At 44.0% G+C, this 15,831-nt stretch overlaps 1 protein-coding gene across 1 annotated transcript in view; it reads left to right on the top strand.

Annotated features, from left to right (window-relative positions):
* Positions 4,887-15,831, top strand: part of SLC26A4 (solute carrier family 26 member 4) — a 57,625-nt gene continuing 46,680 nt past the window's right edge. The window contains exons 1-2 of the mRNA XM_018047525.1: positions 4,887-5,050; positions 6,817-6,956. Of these exons, the coding sequence (XP_017903014.1) occupies positions 4,887-5,050; positions 6,817-6,956 (304 nt within the window). The remainder of the gene's footprint in view (positions 5,051-6,816; positions 6,957-15,831) is intronic.

The raw sequence follows: 15,831 nt of genomic DNA, 5'->3' as shown, positions 1-15,831 counted from the left end.
TACCCATATGATAATATACCTGTTTCAATGCTATTCTCTCAAATCATCCCACCTTCACCTTCTCCCACAGAGTCCAAATTCTGTTCTTTACATCTGTGTCTCTTGCTGTCTTGCATATAGGGTCATCGTTACCATCTTTCTAAATTCCATATATATACATTGATATACTGTATTGGTGTTTTTCCTTCTAGCTTACTTCACTCTGTATACTAGGCTCCAGTTTCATCCACCTCATTAGAACTGATTCAAATGCATTCTTTTTATTATTTATTTATTTATTTATTTATTTTTGCATTCTTTTTAATAGCTGAGTAATACTCCATTGTGTATATGTACCACAGCTTTCTTATCCATTCATCTGCTGATGGACATCTAGGTTGCTTCCATGTCCTGGCTATTGTAAACAGTGCTGCGATGAACATTGGGGTACACATGTCTCTTTCAATTCTGGCTTCCTTGGTATGTATGCCCAGCAGTGGGATTGCTCCGCATCCTCTCCAGCATTTATTGTTTGTAGACTTTTTTGATAGCAGGTATTCTGACCAGCGTGAGATGGTACCTCATTGTAGTTTTGATTTGCAAAAAATGTGCATTTTAGAATCAGTGAAACGTAATATACTTTGGACCATGTAGAAATGTTTGCTTCACCTACAGGTATGAGACGAGGGTCAATGCTTCTTTCTTCATCATTGTATCACGGCCAGTGTAATTCTTAATAAATCCTTGAGTGAATAAATGAGTGAATGAATGAACGAATGAGTGTGCAGATCTTATAGAGGACTCTGTCTTACACTCCAAATGCTGAGAGGATATAAATAAGAAAATGCCTTTCAAATCAGCATTAACTGCTAAATAAGTGCTGGAAAGTAACGATAATATTGTCTGACATTTATTTTGAAATGACACATCTATCTCTTTGGAAAGAAGTTCTGGAAATGATTAAATTCTGGTAAATAAGAACCACCCACCTCTGTGAAACAGGTGAATTCTAAAGTGAGTAATTTGAGGTGTTTAATATAACAAATAAATTGGGTGGAGAGAGCCAGCTGTTACCACCTCCTACTCTTCTCTGTTTTTAAAGGATGGTCAAATTCAGACCAATGAGAGAAGTATTTCTATATTTTTATAGAAACCTGTAAGGGAGAGGCCATTCTGTCCATGCACCACTTATTTCTTCAGTAGAAAAGGCATTTAACAAATAACCAAGCAAAAAGGCAATATATTCATCCAGATACATGCAAGTCTTATTATATTTTGATAATTGTTAAACTGAATCCTCACCTAGAAAAATGCATTTCAAAGAATTCTGTCTATTCTCCAAGGAAAGTTACAGCATTGACTCCTGGTGTTATTTGATAGCTTTTTTTGTCCTCTGTCCTTCTGAGACCCTTGTTCCTTTGAATTGCTGCCATCAACATATGATCACCAAGTTCTGATACAAAGTGGTCCGCAGCTGAACGAAGTAGACTAAAAAATGTTCAAAACAGCAAGTGACAGCAAACAGAACGGCCTATCAGAACGGGACATGGTTTATATTTATATTTGCACAGAATGCCTCCAAGTTAAATCATTGAAGAATTGTGAATCGTCTAGAGGAGTTACCATGGAACTGAGTTATAGTGTGAAATCCTAGGCAGCTATTAGCAAAATTAATGAATTTTTACATGTACTCACTTGGAAAAATATCCGTGACACAGCCTTGACTGCAAAGAAAAAAAAAGCTGTTGACCAATACACAGTATAATTTTTAGTTATTTAAAAAAATAGGTTTGGGTCAAAGATTTATCTTTTTCGAATACATTATAGAAGGTAATATAGGACATATAAGGAGTCATCATGTTTGCCCTCATGATGTTTTGTCTAGTGAAGGAGATAAAACTTGTATGTAAATAAAAGTATTGTCCTAAGGTAGATAGCAAGAGGTGTCTTGAGGGAGAAGTTCAGATAAGCTATCCAGAGAATTTAGAGAAGTAATTGGATTAATCCTGAGAGCATCAAGCACTGTTCATGGAGGAGAAGGCGCTTTCACTGAATCTTGAAGGTATCTGTGGGGGTGTGAGGAGTGGAGACATTAAAAAACTTGCCTCTGTTTCAGTGTAGTTGAATCTGATATCCAATGATAAATGTGCTACTTACAGAAAATGCATGCACACTATAAATATGGAGAGATATGCATATATTTAGTATACATAATGATTTATTAATAAATGTACATTCAAATAACATATAGAAACTCAGAGGGATTGAAAACTTTATCACAGGATGGTTAGTAGCATCCCTGGCCTTTTTCTACTAGATCTCAGTAGCGTCCCCTGAGCATGACAAACAAAAATGTCTCTAGACATTGCCAAACGTCTCGGGGTAGGGGGAATCCTATACACAGATACATTATTCTCTGCAGATGGATAAAAATTCTAAACTTAAGGACCTGGATTTTCTTTTACTTTTCTTTTCCTTTTTTTTTTTTTTTTTCTTTTGGCCATGAAGCATGTGGGATCTTAGTTCCTCAACCAGGGATCAAAACCACATCTTCCTTGAAAGCACAGAATCTTAACCACTGGACAGCCAGGTAAGTCCCTGAATTTTCTTTTTAGGTTGTATCTTCAAGGGTTCTTAACCTTGGTCTGTTCTTGTTGTTTAGTCGCTAATTCATTTCCGACTCTTTGTGACCCCATGGACTGTAGTTCACCAGGCTCCTCTGTCCATGGGATTTCCCAGCCAAGAATACTGGAGTGGGTTGTCATCTCCCTCCCCAGGAAATCACCCTTACTCAGCAATGGAACCTGCATCTCCTGCATTGCAAGCGGATTCTTTACCACTGAGCCAGCTAATTTTTTTTTTCCCCCCGGGAGAAGGAAATGGCAATCCACTCTAGTATTCTTGCCAGGAAAATCCCGTGGACAGAAGAGCCTGGAGCACTGCAGTTCATGGAGTCACAGAGTTGGAGACGAATGAATGACACGAGCTTTGGAAGATCTGTTGAAAGCTACTGATTTATTCATTCCTCAGAAAAACACACACATGGTAATACCATGTCAAATACAGCTTCAGGGGATTTACACCAAGGGTTCTCCTGAGAGGATTCTGTTTCCTTATGCTTATGAAATGACCACTATCTGAATTTTCCAGCTGGGTAACTGAAAGCTGGTGTTGATAATCAGGAGAGGATTCTCTTGTTTACTGAACTCTCCCTCCCCTCATCTAACCAGAATAGTCGGCTTTAACAAGATTCATCCTAGCAGAAGACAAAATACTGAAGAGATAGGATAGATTCCTACTCCCCACTCTAGCCCTTCTAGTCTTGATTCTTGTTTACTTCAGCATATTCCCCCCTTCACAGTTCAGACGAATGAGAAGAAAGATAAAAGAACCAAAGGGTCAGTCCAGTAAGAAAGGGGGTCACCTGGGCACTTGATTTTGATTGTGAAGTAAAACACACATAAGCACAGAAAAGTTCCGTATCTAAGCTTTATGAATAAATTACTGAACTGTCTATAAACACCACTCACTGAGTACTTTCAAAGAAAGACCTTCTAGAAATCCAGAGCCTTATTAAATGCAAAACTGGCCACTGCTCCTTTTCTCCTCCCCACTTGGTTTGAGAGCTGTGTGTCAAACTGTGGAGCTTCCGGATTCATACAACCTAGGAGTCAAGGCCAGCGCTCCTCGCAGTCACAGACCTCTTCTTCCACGCTGGGCTCTGGTCTCCTGTAACAAGCTCCCCAGGGCCTGCTCCGCCCCTGACCTCGTAGCCCACGTTAGTAATTGAGGGGCGGTGGATTTGGGTGGCTCTTGGGTGAGAGCCAGTAAGATTCTCAGCCTTCCTGTTTCGGGAAAGGGAAAGAATTAGGGAGGGGTAGAATTTCCGCCGTCCCCCCCCCCACCCCCCATCCCCCCCATCCCCCCCCATCCCCCCCCCCCCCGGTAGGATAGGTGGGTAAAGACCGCTGCCTGTGCGTCCCTTTTTTGGACTAAGGTGTCTCTGTTGCTCCGTAAATAAAACGTCTCACTGCCTTCTGAGAGCGCTATAAAGGCGGCGGAACGGCTGTCCCGGGGGCATTCCAGGCTGTTCGTGAGTCGAAGCAGGTGAGATCGTCGCTGAAGATGCAACGCACGCCACGCCGCCCTGCCTTAACTCCTGGGGAGGCATCGCTGGTTGGGGATGGGACTAGCGGAGGTGGCGGGGCCTGGAGGGGGCGGGGGTGGACACGCTACGGAGCTGCCCGGCAGGGGACAGTACAGTCTTTCTGAGAAGCTGAGAGCAAGAAGGAAGCTAGGAAACACGCCGAGGTGTGAGACACTCCACTCCCCAAAGTTCTGTCCCCGGGAGAGCACGCCCGGCTGCTGGAATTTTCCTGCAGCGTGCGCGCAGCCTTGGGACCCGGGGAACGTGGCCTGAAGGCCCCACGTCCGGCACGGGGGGCTGTGCTTCTCTCCCAGGGCTCTCCTGGCTCTGCGCGCTTCTTCGGGTTTAGGGAGATGCGGACGCTCACAAGGGCCCTTTCCTGCCCGCCGCGCGCGCGTCGCGGGCCCCAGCCCGGGTTTGGGGAGATTTCAGGACGCGGACAGCGCCCTGGCTGCTCATCCGAGGGGACTGGGTCTGGCTCCGGCAGCCCCCCAGCGCAGGACTCACTCTCTTAAGAGTCCGGGAGCCCCGAGCAGCAGATGTAGGCTGGGGACCGGAGGTCCTCAGGGCCTTCTGCAGGCTGGAGGAGCGCGCCCAGCCGAGGCGGGCCTGGGCGGAGAGTGTGGCAGAGCGCGGACCCCTCTCTCGGGGATCAGGTGCAGCAGGTGGGGCCGGGAGGCAGCTAACTAGCGATCTTCACCTCCTCTTCTCCTCCCTCGCCCCATCTCCTCCCTGCTCGTCGCCCTCCGCCTCGCAGGTCATGGCAGCGCCGGGCGACAGGTTGGAGCCGCCGCCGCTCCCCGAGTACAGCTGCAGCTATGTGGTGTCGCGGCCGGTCTACAACGAGCTCGCCTTCCAGCAGCAGTACGAGCAGCGCCCGAAAGAGCGCAAGACGCTGAGAGAGAACCTGGCCCAGGGCTGCAGGTAGCGCCCGCGGCGGACGGGGCGAGGGGCGCAGTGAATCCCGGAATGTGGGCGCGCAGACCCGCCGGCATGCCCAGCGGCGGAGAGTGGGATGCCGCTCCCGCCCTGCAGGGACCGCTTCGGTCAGGTCACGGACTCTGGCCTCCCTGGTGGGAAGGTGGCTCCATCACTCTCGGCCCGAATTGACCCTAGTCTCGGAAACTCAACTTTGGAGAGGGAGTGTTCGGGGAGCGCCGTCTCTTTGTGCTGCTCTCTTGAGGGCACCTGGAGTGCGCCTTGGGGGTACAGCGGGTCCCTACGGTCTTCTTGTGAAGGCTAGGCTGAGGAGAGTGGGAGAACAAGGGACTTTACTACAAAGAGGTAGTGGGTAACTCGTCACCTGACCAAGAGTCCTTGAAAGCCCTAAGCTCATCCAGGAAGAATGACACTCAGAGGCATGGATGAAGGCGAGAAACACAAGAGAGCACGCTGTGCTCCGAGTTGTCCACTGTCCAGGAAGTAGGGCTCTCCAAGAAGAACCTCCATCAGTCTCTAAACCCACTCGGGCCTCCGTAAGTAGATATCGCAAACAGAAGGAATTGTCAGCTGCTGCTAGATTTCTTTTTTCTTTTCTTAAAACATTTCAAACCGTTTAAAAAACATTTCAAATATATTCCAAAGCAGGCACAGTAGTGCAATGAACCCTCTCCCATGTTTTTACCCATCACATGGCTTCAAGGATGATTAAGTCAAAGTTAATCTTGTCTTACCACATACTTGCCCCACTCCACTTTTTTTTTTTTTTTTTGGAGCAAATTCCACATAGTGGGTTTTTTTTTTTTTCCTTTGGACTCTATTTATTTCAGTATTTATCTTTAGGAACTCTTAAAAAATGCAACCCATTATCCAATTGGGTAAAAATGCAACCCAATTCCATTATCACACACAAGAATGAAGCAATTCCTTAATATTAAAAAATTAAGTCAAAAAAATTTCAAATTGTCTCATAAATGTAATTTTTAAAATAATTTATTTGAATCACGAGTCAAACAGTGTTTGAAAAACTAAAAATGTTAATTGCTCTGTCATGTCCAGCTCTTTGCGACTCCGTGGACTGTAGCCCTCCAGGCTCCCTCATCGATCCATGGAATTCTCCAGGCAAAAATACTGGAGTAGCCATTCCCTTCTCCAAGGGATCTTCCCTACTCAGGGACTGAACCTGGGTCTTCTGCATTGCAGGCAGATTCTCTAGCATCTGAGCAACCAGGGAAGCCCAAAATATGTTTTTTCTTTTACCTATAGGTTGTTGAATTTTAAAAAGTAGGTAGTAAGATACAACAAGATATGTATTCATCATGTTAAGAGTTTTGTAAGAACTGGCTCCAAGCTCCTATTGCCAGAATATACAGAGTTTGTTTCTTGAAAGAAAAAGAAGACACCTAGGTTAGAAGTCCAAATGTAATCTCCATTTAAAGACTCCACATTGATCAATCTGTGGCTGGACCAGAAAATGGGTTCCTGTTTGGGGATATTTTCTCAGAGGATTAAGGGGATGGGGTGGTTAACACTTAATCCTGTGTTTTCTAGTACAGTGCATTTAAAAGGGTAAAAAGAGTTCTTGGCAAAGACATGGTAAGCACTTCACTGTTAGTATTTTTTTCATGCAATTCCTATGCTTTTTTCTAAATAGTTAGAGACATTAGCAGACTTCGGTTCAAAACTTTGTGATTTGCAGTGGATTGTGACCAAGATTGGATTGGAAATCTCCTTTTCTTGCCTTTTGACAGTTGTTCAAGAAAGAGAACCCTTCGCATGGTGAAGACTCTCCTGCCCATCTTGGACTGGCTTCCCAAATACCAGATCAAGGAATGGCTACTTAGTGATATCATTTCGGGAGTTAGTACTGGTCTAGTGGGAACACTTCAAGGTAAGATGATTGTGGTCTAGCTGCGAAGTGATGGAGAATCACAGCCTCCAGCAGCCATTCCTAACTCCCCCCTCCCTCCCATGGGTCTGCACCAAAGGCTTGCTCACCCATCATAGCCTGCGTCTTTCCTCTAGAGCCTGCCCCTTAGTGGTGAGATTCCCTTCTTCCTCATCTTCCTTATACTTCTCTTCTCAGGAAACCCTGTTGCTTCTCTATCTGCTTGGCTCCAACTAGAGCCCTGTCACCTAAGCAGCTGTTTCCCAATTTTCACTGGTCACAGCTCACAGTAAGAAATCTATATGACATCATGATATGTACACATGCATCTCAAGTTTTGTGAAATAATACTTATCCTCACTACAAGTAATACTCTCTAATATTTTTTATTCTGCTTAGATTTCTAAACGGATGATTGCAATTCATTATTTACATTTCATACATGGTCTTGACATGCCATTTGAAACTCTCTTAAAGGAAAGGGAAGGAAGTATGTTAGCCTAGACTACATGTAAATGATTTTTCTGCTCTTGCCTCTCCCTCCCCATTTGAAATCCATCCCTGTATTTTAATCTTCTGGCAGAATGTCCCAACACAGGACATTTTTTAAACTTCCTTTAAGGCTTATTTCCATGAACATCTTGGAACTCCATTGCAGAGCTAGTGAATAGCATTATGGGCATTTTCCTTTGTACCCTATCCTCATCATCTTGCTGCTGCCCTCACCTCAACTTCACAAAACCTCTGGACTATGAAAACAAAAATCTACTTTACTTATTATTATTTCGTGGTGTATCTAGTAGGTGCCAGCCTCTAGGTATTCTCACATGGATAAGACGCACCACTTGCTTTCAAGGAGCTCGTAGTCCAATGAGGAAACAGACAACGATTCAATGGAAGGACTGACTGTAGGGGTAGGGGTGATATTGCTTGGGAAGGGAGTGCACACAGGGACACTCAACCTGGCCTTAGGGGACTGAAAATGGCTTCCTGGAGGAAGAGGCGTCGGAGCTGTGTGCCTGAAGGTTAAGTCTCACTTTGCGAAGTGATGGGAAGTACGATGGGGTAGAAATGTGGGTAGAGAGATGGCTTGAAATGGACTATTTGAGAAGTTAGTAACAGTGGTTGAGCAATGTCCTGAACCAAAATTTGCCTATAGAACTCTCAGGATTACTCAGAGCAAGCCAGGGAGAGTCCCACAGAGAAGGAGGATGTTCCGCGGCTCCCGTGTGGCGCAGCAGCCTGCATTCTCAGTCATGGAAGTGGATGGGAGAGCTGGACAGGATGGTGTGGTTCATACAGTAAGTGGTGCCAAGTGTACACAGTAGACTCTTAAGAACTGTGGCGTGGCAACCTCCTCTGGCTTCTGGGGGATGAGAACTGTCTAGTTCATGTTTAGCCCGGTAAACATTTAGTGAAGAGGACTGAATAATGAATCATCCTTATATATGAAAAATGGTATTTCAAGCTGGGTCCTGCAAGTGTTCCTAGACAGGTATCTTATACAAATTAATTTTAACTTTAGTTTTGTTTAAGTATCAGACACAATGCTAAGGGCTTTGGCAAGTTATTTCTTTAGTCCTCACAACAACTCTTAATAGCTCTTTTTCAATAGTCAAAAAATCTATTAAATTCTGCTCAAGGTCATGGAGTTGGTAAGTGGTGGAGCTGGGATTTGAACCCAGAATCTAATTCCCAGGGTCTTAATTTATAAAGGATACAGTTCCTCACTTTATGAGTGATAGCGCTTTCCAGAAGCATGATCTCTGTGAAGTTATCTTTGTATGGTGAATGTCTGAGAGGTTAATGTGGTTCATTCATAAACCCATTCATCTAATATTTGTAGGATGGGCTTCCCTCATTGTTCAGTAGGTAAAGAATCTGCCTGCAATGTGGAAACCCCGGTTCGATTCCCGTGTTGGGAAGATCCCCTGGAGAAGAAAATGGCAACCCACTCCGGTATTCTTGGCTGGAGAACCCCATGGACAGAGGAGCCTGGCGGGCTACAGTCCAGGGGGTCACAAGAGCTGGATATGGGGCTTCTCTGGTGGCTCAGACGGTAAAGCGTCTACCCGCAATGCGGGAGACCCGGGTTCAATCCCTGAGTCGAGAAGATCCCCTGGAGAAGGAAATGGCAACCTACTCCAGTATTCTTGCCTGGAAAATTTCATAGACTGAGGAGACTGGTAGGCTACAGTCCATGGGGTCACAAAGAGTCGGACACGACTGAGCAATTTCACTAGCAACTAAACCACCACCGATATTTATAGGCCAACCACGGGGATTCAGTGGTTTACTAACAGGCATGGATACTGACCTCATGGCACTCATTTTAAGTGGGAGACTTCAGGAATGAAATAAGCAGATAAATAGAAAAATAATTACAGATTGTGATATCTATTATGGTTGATCAAATAGGCTTTCAGTTCAGTCAGTTCAGTTGCTCAGTCGTGTGATGCCATCCAGCCATCTCATCCTCTGTTGTCCACTTCTCCTCCTGCCCCCAATCCCTCCCAGCATCAGGGTCTTTTCCAATGAGTCAACTCTTCACATGAGGTGGCCAAAGTATTGGAGTTTCAGCTTCAGCATCATTCCTCCCAATGAACACCCAGGACTGATCTCCTTTAGGATGGACTGGTTGGATCTCCTTGCAGTCCAGAGGACTCTCAAGAGTCTTCTCCAACACCACAGTTCCAAAGCATCAATTCTTTGGCTTTAATAGGGGTTAATTTGGGGAGGGAGTGTTTGTCTTAGATAGAATGGTCAAGGAAGGCCTTTCTGAGGCGATGAAATTTAATCAGGGTTGGGAGGATGGGAAGGAGATAGCCAGGTAAGAAACAGTAAGCAGGGTGTACCAGGCAGAGATGCAAAGTCCCTGAGGTCAAATAGAGCATAGTATTTTCAAGGGAGGAAGAATTCCAGTATGGGTGGAGGAAAGAGGTTTAGGGGAGTGAACAGGAGGAGATAAGGTTAGGCAGGGCCAGGATTAAAATTAGGTAAGTGAGTCCTCCAGGGACCTTCTAAATAATGCGCCCCGGGCACCTCACTTGCCTCTCCCTAGTCCTAGCCCTGAGGACAGACATTTCAGCTTGAAGCTAATCAAGTAGCAGGCAGAGCTGCACAAATCTGAAATATATTTTGGAGCAGGAATCACCGGTAACATACTGATGGATAGGGACTGGCTAGCAAGCAGAACTGGGATGGAAAACCAAGTGTTTCCTTTTGCACGTGTCACATTTGAGATGCCAGATACAAAGCTGGAGCTACTAGAAGCAGGAAGGTCATTGGAGAGGTTTGGACTAGACATAAAAGTCAGGAAAGCACCCCTCTAGAGATAATATTCAAAGGAGTGGGAATCCTTGAGACTACCTAGGCAGAAAGGTTGATGGGGAGAAGAACCAGGCTGGAGTACTTAAAGTCAGGGCAGAGGAGGAGGGGCCGCAAAGAAACATGATGTTGGGCTCAGGAAGGTAGAGAAAAAGAACAATCTGAAGGATGTGGGTTCCAAAACCACGAGAGGAATTGTTTTCTGCTCTATTTTAAAGGATGGGTGGAAGGGGGGGCTGTCTGTAGTGTGAAATACTCTTGGTGATGGGACACATGCAATATTTTAAGAAGGTTTGCCATGAAGCAGAGTAGAGAAATGGCTCCAGAGGCATAAAAGACAATGGTAAAGTAATGGGAGGATTTATTTTACTTATAATATCAGTTCAGTTCATTTCAGTCCCTCAGTCGTGTCCGACTCTTTGTAACCCCATGAATTGCAGCACGCCAGGCCTCCCTGTCCATCACCAACTCCCAGAGTTCACTCAAACTCATGTCCATTGAGTCAGTGATGCCATCCAGCTATCTCATCCTCTGTTGTCCCCTTCTCCTCTGCCCCTAATCCCTCCCAGCATCAGAGTCTTTTCCAATGAGTCAACTCTTCACGTGAGGTGGCCAAAGTCCTGGAGCTTCAGCTTTAGCATCATTCCCTCTAATGAACACCCAGGACTGATCTCTTTTAGAATGGACTGGTTGGATCTCCTTGCAGTCCAAAGGACTCCCAAGAGTCTTCTCCAACACCACAGTTTAAAAGCATCAATTCTTCTGAGCTCAGCTTTCTTCACAGTCCAACTCTCACATCCATACATGACCACTGGAAAAACCAGAGCCTTGACTAGATGAACCTTTGTTGGCAAAGTAATGTCCCTGCTTTTGAATATGCTATTTAGGTTGGTCATAACTTTTCTTCCAAGGAGCAAGTGTCTTTTAATTTCATGGCTGCAGTCACCATCTGCAGTGATTTGGGAGACCAAAAAAACAAAGTCTGACAGTTTCCACTGTTTCCCCATCTATTTCCCACGAAGTGATGGGACCAGATGCCATGATCTTCGTTTTCTGAATGTTGAGCTTTAAGCCAACTGTTTCACTCTCCTCTTTCACTTTCATCAAGAGGCTTTTTAGTTCCTCTTCACTTTCTGCCATAAGGGTGGTATCATCTGCATATCTGACGTTATTGATATTTCTCCCAGCAGTCTTGATTCCAGCTTGTGCTTCTTCCAGCCCAGCATTTCTCATGATGTACTCTGCATGTAAGTTAAATAAGCAGGGTGACAATATACAGCCTTGACGTACTCCTTTTCCTATTTGGAACCAGTTTGTTGTTCTATGTCCAGTTCTAACTGTTGCTTCCTGACCTGCATACAGGTTTCTCAAGAGGCAAGTCAGGTGGTCTGATATTCCCATCTCTTTCAGAATTTTCCACAGTTTATTGTGATCCACACAGTCAAAGGCTTTGGCATAGTCAATACAGCAGAAATAGATGTTTTTCTGGAACTCTCTTGGTTCTTTGATGATCCAGCAGATGTTGGCTATTTGATCTCTGGTTCCTCTGCCTTTTCTAAAACCAGCTTGAACATCTGGAAGTTCATAGTTCACGTATTGCTGAAGCCTGGTTTGGAGAATTTTGAAGATTACTAGCATGTGAGATGAGTGCAACTGTGCAGTGGTTTGAGCATTCTTTGGCATTGCCTTTCTTTGGGATTGGAATGAAAACTGACCTTTTCCAGTCCTGTGGCCACTGCTGAGTTTTCCACATTTGCTGGCATATTGAGTGCAGTACTTTCACAGAATCATCTTTCAGGATTTGAAATAGCTCCACTGGAATTCCATCACCTCCACTAGCTTTGTTTGTAGTGATGCTTTCTAAGGCCCACTTGACTTCACATTCCAGGATGTCTGGCTCTAGGTGAGCGATCACACCAGCGTGGTTATCTGGGTTGTGAAGATCTCTTTTATACAGTTCTTCTGTGTATTCTTGCCATCTCTTCTTAATATCTTCTGCTTCTGTTAGGTCCATACCATTTCTGTCCTTTATTGAGCCCATCTTTGCATGAAATGTTCTGTTGGTATCTCTAATTTTCTTGAATAGATCTCTAGTATTTCCCATTCTATTGTTTTCCTCTATTTCTTTCCACTCATCACTGAGGAAAGCTTTCTTATTTCTTCTTGCTCTTCTTTGGAATTCTGCATTCAGATGCTTATATCTTTCCTTTTCTCCTTTGCTTTTCACTTCTCTTCTTTAATATAGGAGGTACTAGAACATAGATGTAACCCACTGGGAATGACCTAGCTGATAGAAAAATCTGTGGTCCACAAGCAAGAGGAGAAGTGACAAGAAGGGACAAGTATAGATGGGTACAAGGATAGAAGTGGGAAGGCTACTCCTTAAAGATATGTGGGATATTTCCTCCATTTTCAAAGGAGAAAAGCACTGCATTGTAAAAAAACCAATGGGCGTCTCATGGATTCCAGGTTTTGGATGAAGTCTAGGGTTCATCTCTGAACCATGTCTGAGAAGGGGGATGGAGAGGTTGAGGAAAGTGGGGGAAGTCTGAGTAGCTGTCTTGAGGAGAGGGAAAGCACACTTGCTGAGGAAATGTAATTGGATGGCCAGGCAGTGTGGCATTCCATCTGGGGGCTTGCTATCATGAAATTCGCATGAAATTGGCCGGCCCAAATGTAGACGTCTTTAGTTCAGTTATTCAGCTCTTTGAATGCTGGCATGGAAAAGGGTGATGCTTGAGTTTGGCCAGACTGGAGATTTACCAGAGAAGACAGGAGAAAAAGAGAGAGAGTGAAGCAAAGAAATCCAGAGGATTTGTGAAAATTCTAGGGACAGTGAGGCGAGTGAAGATGGGAGGATGCTAAGGATAGTGGATCAGTTCATGGGTTAGAAGCCTCATGAGGACAAAATATTTGTGAAAATTCTAGGGACAGTGAGGCAAATGAAGATGGGAGGGTGCTAAGGATAGTGGATCAGTTCATGCATTAGAAGCCTCATGAGGACAAAATATTTGTGAAAATTCTAGGGACAGTGAGGCAAATGAAGATGGGAGGGTGCTAAGGATAGTGGATCAGTTCATGGGTTAGAAGCCTCATGAGGACAAAAAAATGTTGCACTAAAGATTCTGGATAGGTGAGCGGAAAGGCTATGTGGCTGTAGGTGGAGAAAAGGAGGCTCAAAAAGGAGATTTCAGAGCTGCAGTTTCTAGGGATGGCAAAGGCCGCAATTATCCACTGGCTGGGCTGCTAAGGGGTAGGAAAAAACTCATCAGTAATGTTACTGAGAAGCCAGAAATGCTAAGGATCATGGGTTTTGTTTTGCTTTTTTCTAAGAAGTGGATTTATTTAGAGAGAAACACACTCCACAGACAGAGTGTGGTCCATCTCAGAAGGTGAGTGCTGCCATGGGATGTTTTTCATTTTTATTATTAATAAAAAATTCCCTCCAGGCAGCAAGAAATCGATGCAGCCCTATTATTGCTATTTTTTATTCATAGATATGGGGACCTGCTCTCTTACTTCCTACTTATGCCTTCTAGATGCTTCTGAATGTTTGTTAACACCACCTTTATCAATACATGCCACCGTCCTACATAGGAGGAGCACCAACACAGAGATCCTATAGTTTAAATCAATGACCAAATTCCCTTACAATATGATTACAGTATATTTGAGTAGCAGTTGTCCTGAAATAGGATATTATGTGAAAACTGAAAAAGCCCCCCTTCTCCAGGTCTGTGAGGACTGCAGGGAAGTGGAAATTTGAGAAGGACTTGAAAAATGTACATAGGAAATAGGCTGTTCTCATTCCTTGCTCCTTCTTTTCTTTTCTAATATTAATTTGGATTTTTTTTTTTGCTTTTGTTCTTGCTCCTTCTTTTCTTATCTTCCCTTTGTGACCTCACCTTTCTATTCTATGTCCTTGAGATGATTGCTTGTTGTAATTTATATATGAAAACAATTGCATCAGTAATACAGACTTTTCTAGAATGCACACTCTCTAAGGAGAGACTTTGTTTTGTCTACTCCCATATTCCCCCAAGCCTAGAACAGTGCCTGGCATATGAAGGGTACATAATCAACAGTTGTTGAATGAATGAATGCTTATTATGGGAAACTAGAAAATACATTTTAAGGAACATGAAAAATACCTCTTCAGAAGTCTCCTTTGATTCTGCCCTGTAGATGGTCCACTAAACCTAAATTTTAATAAATAGCCTACCAGACACATAAATAAGTATCTATTTAAAAGTATAAAAAAATGTCTGAGAATGATACACACTAGATTCAAAAGAGTGTTGCCTCCTGAGGGTGGAGGGAGGAAAAAGGATGTGATTGAGAAAGAGTATACAGAAAGTTTCAACTGTACGGCAATGATCTAGTTCTTAAACTAGATGTTAGATACTTGGGTGTTTATTATATTATGCTTTTTACATGTCTAAATTGTATGAAATCTTCCCACATTTTAAAATTCATACAACATGTTTACTTTAACAAAAGTGGAAGCATGCGTACTGGTTACTGTTTTGTGTTGTTGTTTTGGCCATGTTGCTTGGCCTGTGGGATCTTAGTTCCCTGGTCAGGGATTGAATCTGGACCACAGCAGTGAACGCACTGACTCCTAGCCACTGGACTTCCAGGGTGCTCCCTGACCACTATTTTGAATTCTGCCTTTTCTCACTTATTTCTTATATGGACTATATTGCACTGGAGAGAGGTAAATTACTATTAGTAGTAAGTTATTTCTATACAGCACAACAACTTCATTTCATAGATTACAGTATATGAAATATAGTGTAGTTAACCACTTCCCTGATTTGAGACAGGGATAAATACATCATTTGGGGCACCAATTTAAGTTTTTGCACTTTAAAAAATATATATTTTTTTAATTAGAGGATACTTGCTTTACAATGTTGTGTTGGTTTTTGTCATACAATGATGGGAATCACCCATAAGTATGCATATATCCCCTCCCTCTCAAACTTCCCTGTTATTCTACCAGCCCCCACAACCCACCCCTCCAGGTTGTCCCAGAGGATGGGGATGAACTCTGTGTGTTATATAGCAACTTCCCACTAGCTATCTATTTTACATACGGTGATGTATACGTTTCAGAGCTACTCTCAATTCGTCCCACCCTCTCCTTCCCCTGGTGTGTCCACAAATCTGTTCTCTTTGCCTGTGTCTCTATTGCTGCTAAGTTGCTTCACTCATGTCCAACTCTGTGCGACCCCAGAGACGGCAGCCCACCAGGCTCCCCCATCCCTGGGATTGTCCAGGCAAGAACACTGGAGTGGGTTGCCATTTCCTTCTCCAATAGATGAAAGTAAAAAGTGAAAGTGAAGTCACTAGCCGTGTCCAACTCTTCACGACCCCATGGACTGCAGCCTACCAGGCTCCTCTGTCCATGGGATTTTGAGGCAAGAGTACTGGAGTGGGGTGCCATTGCCTTCTCTGTGCGTCTCTATTCCTGCCCTGCAAATAGATTCATCAGCACTGTTTCTCTAGATTCCATATATATGCATTCAGTCAGTTCAGTCGCTCAGTT

Source organism: Capra hircus, chromosome 4 (assembly GCF_001704415.2).
Source record: "Capra hircus breed San Clemente chromosome 4, ASM170441v1, whole genome shotgun sequence".
Lineage (NCBI taxonomy): Eukaryota > Metazoa > Chordata > Mammalia > Artiodactyla > Bovidae > Capra > Capra hircus.
This window is presented reverse-complemented; position numbering and strand designations above follow the sequence as displayed.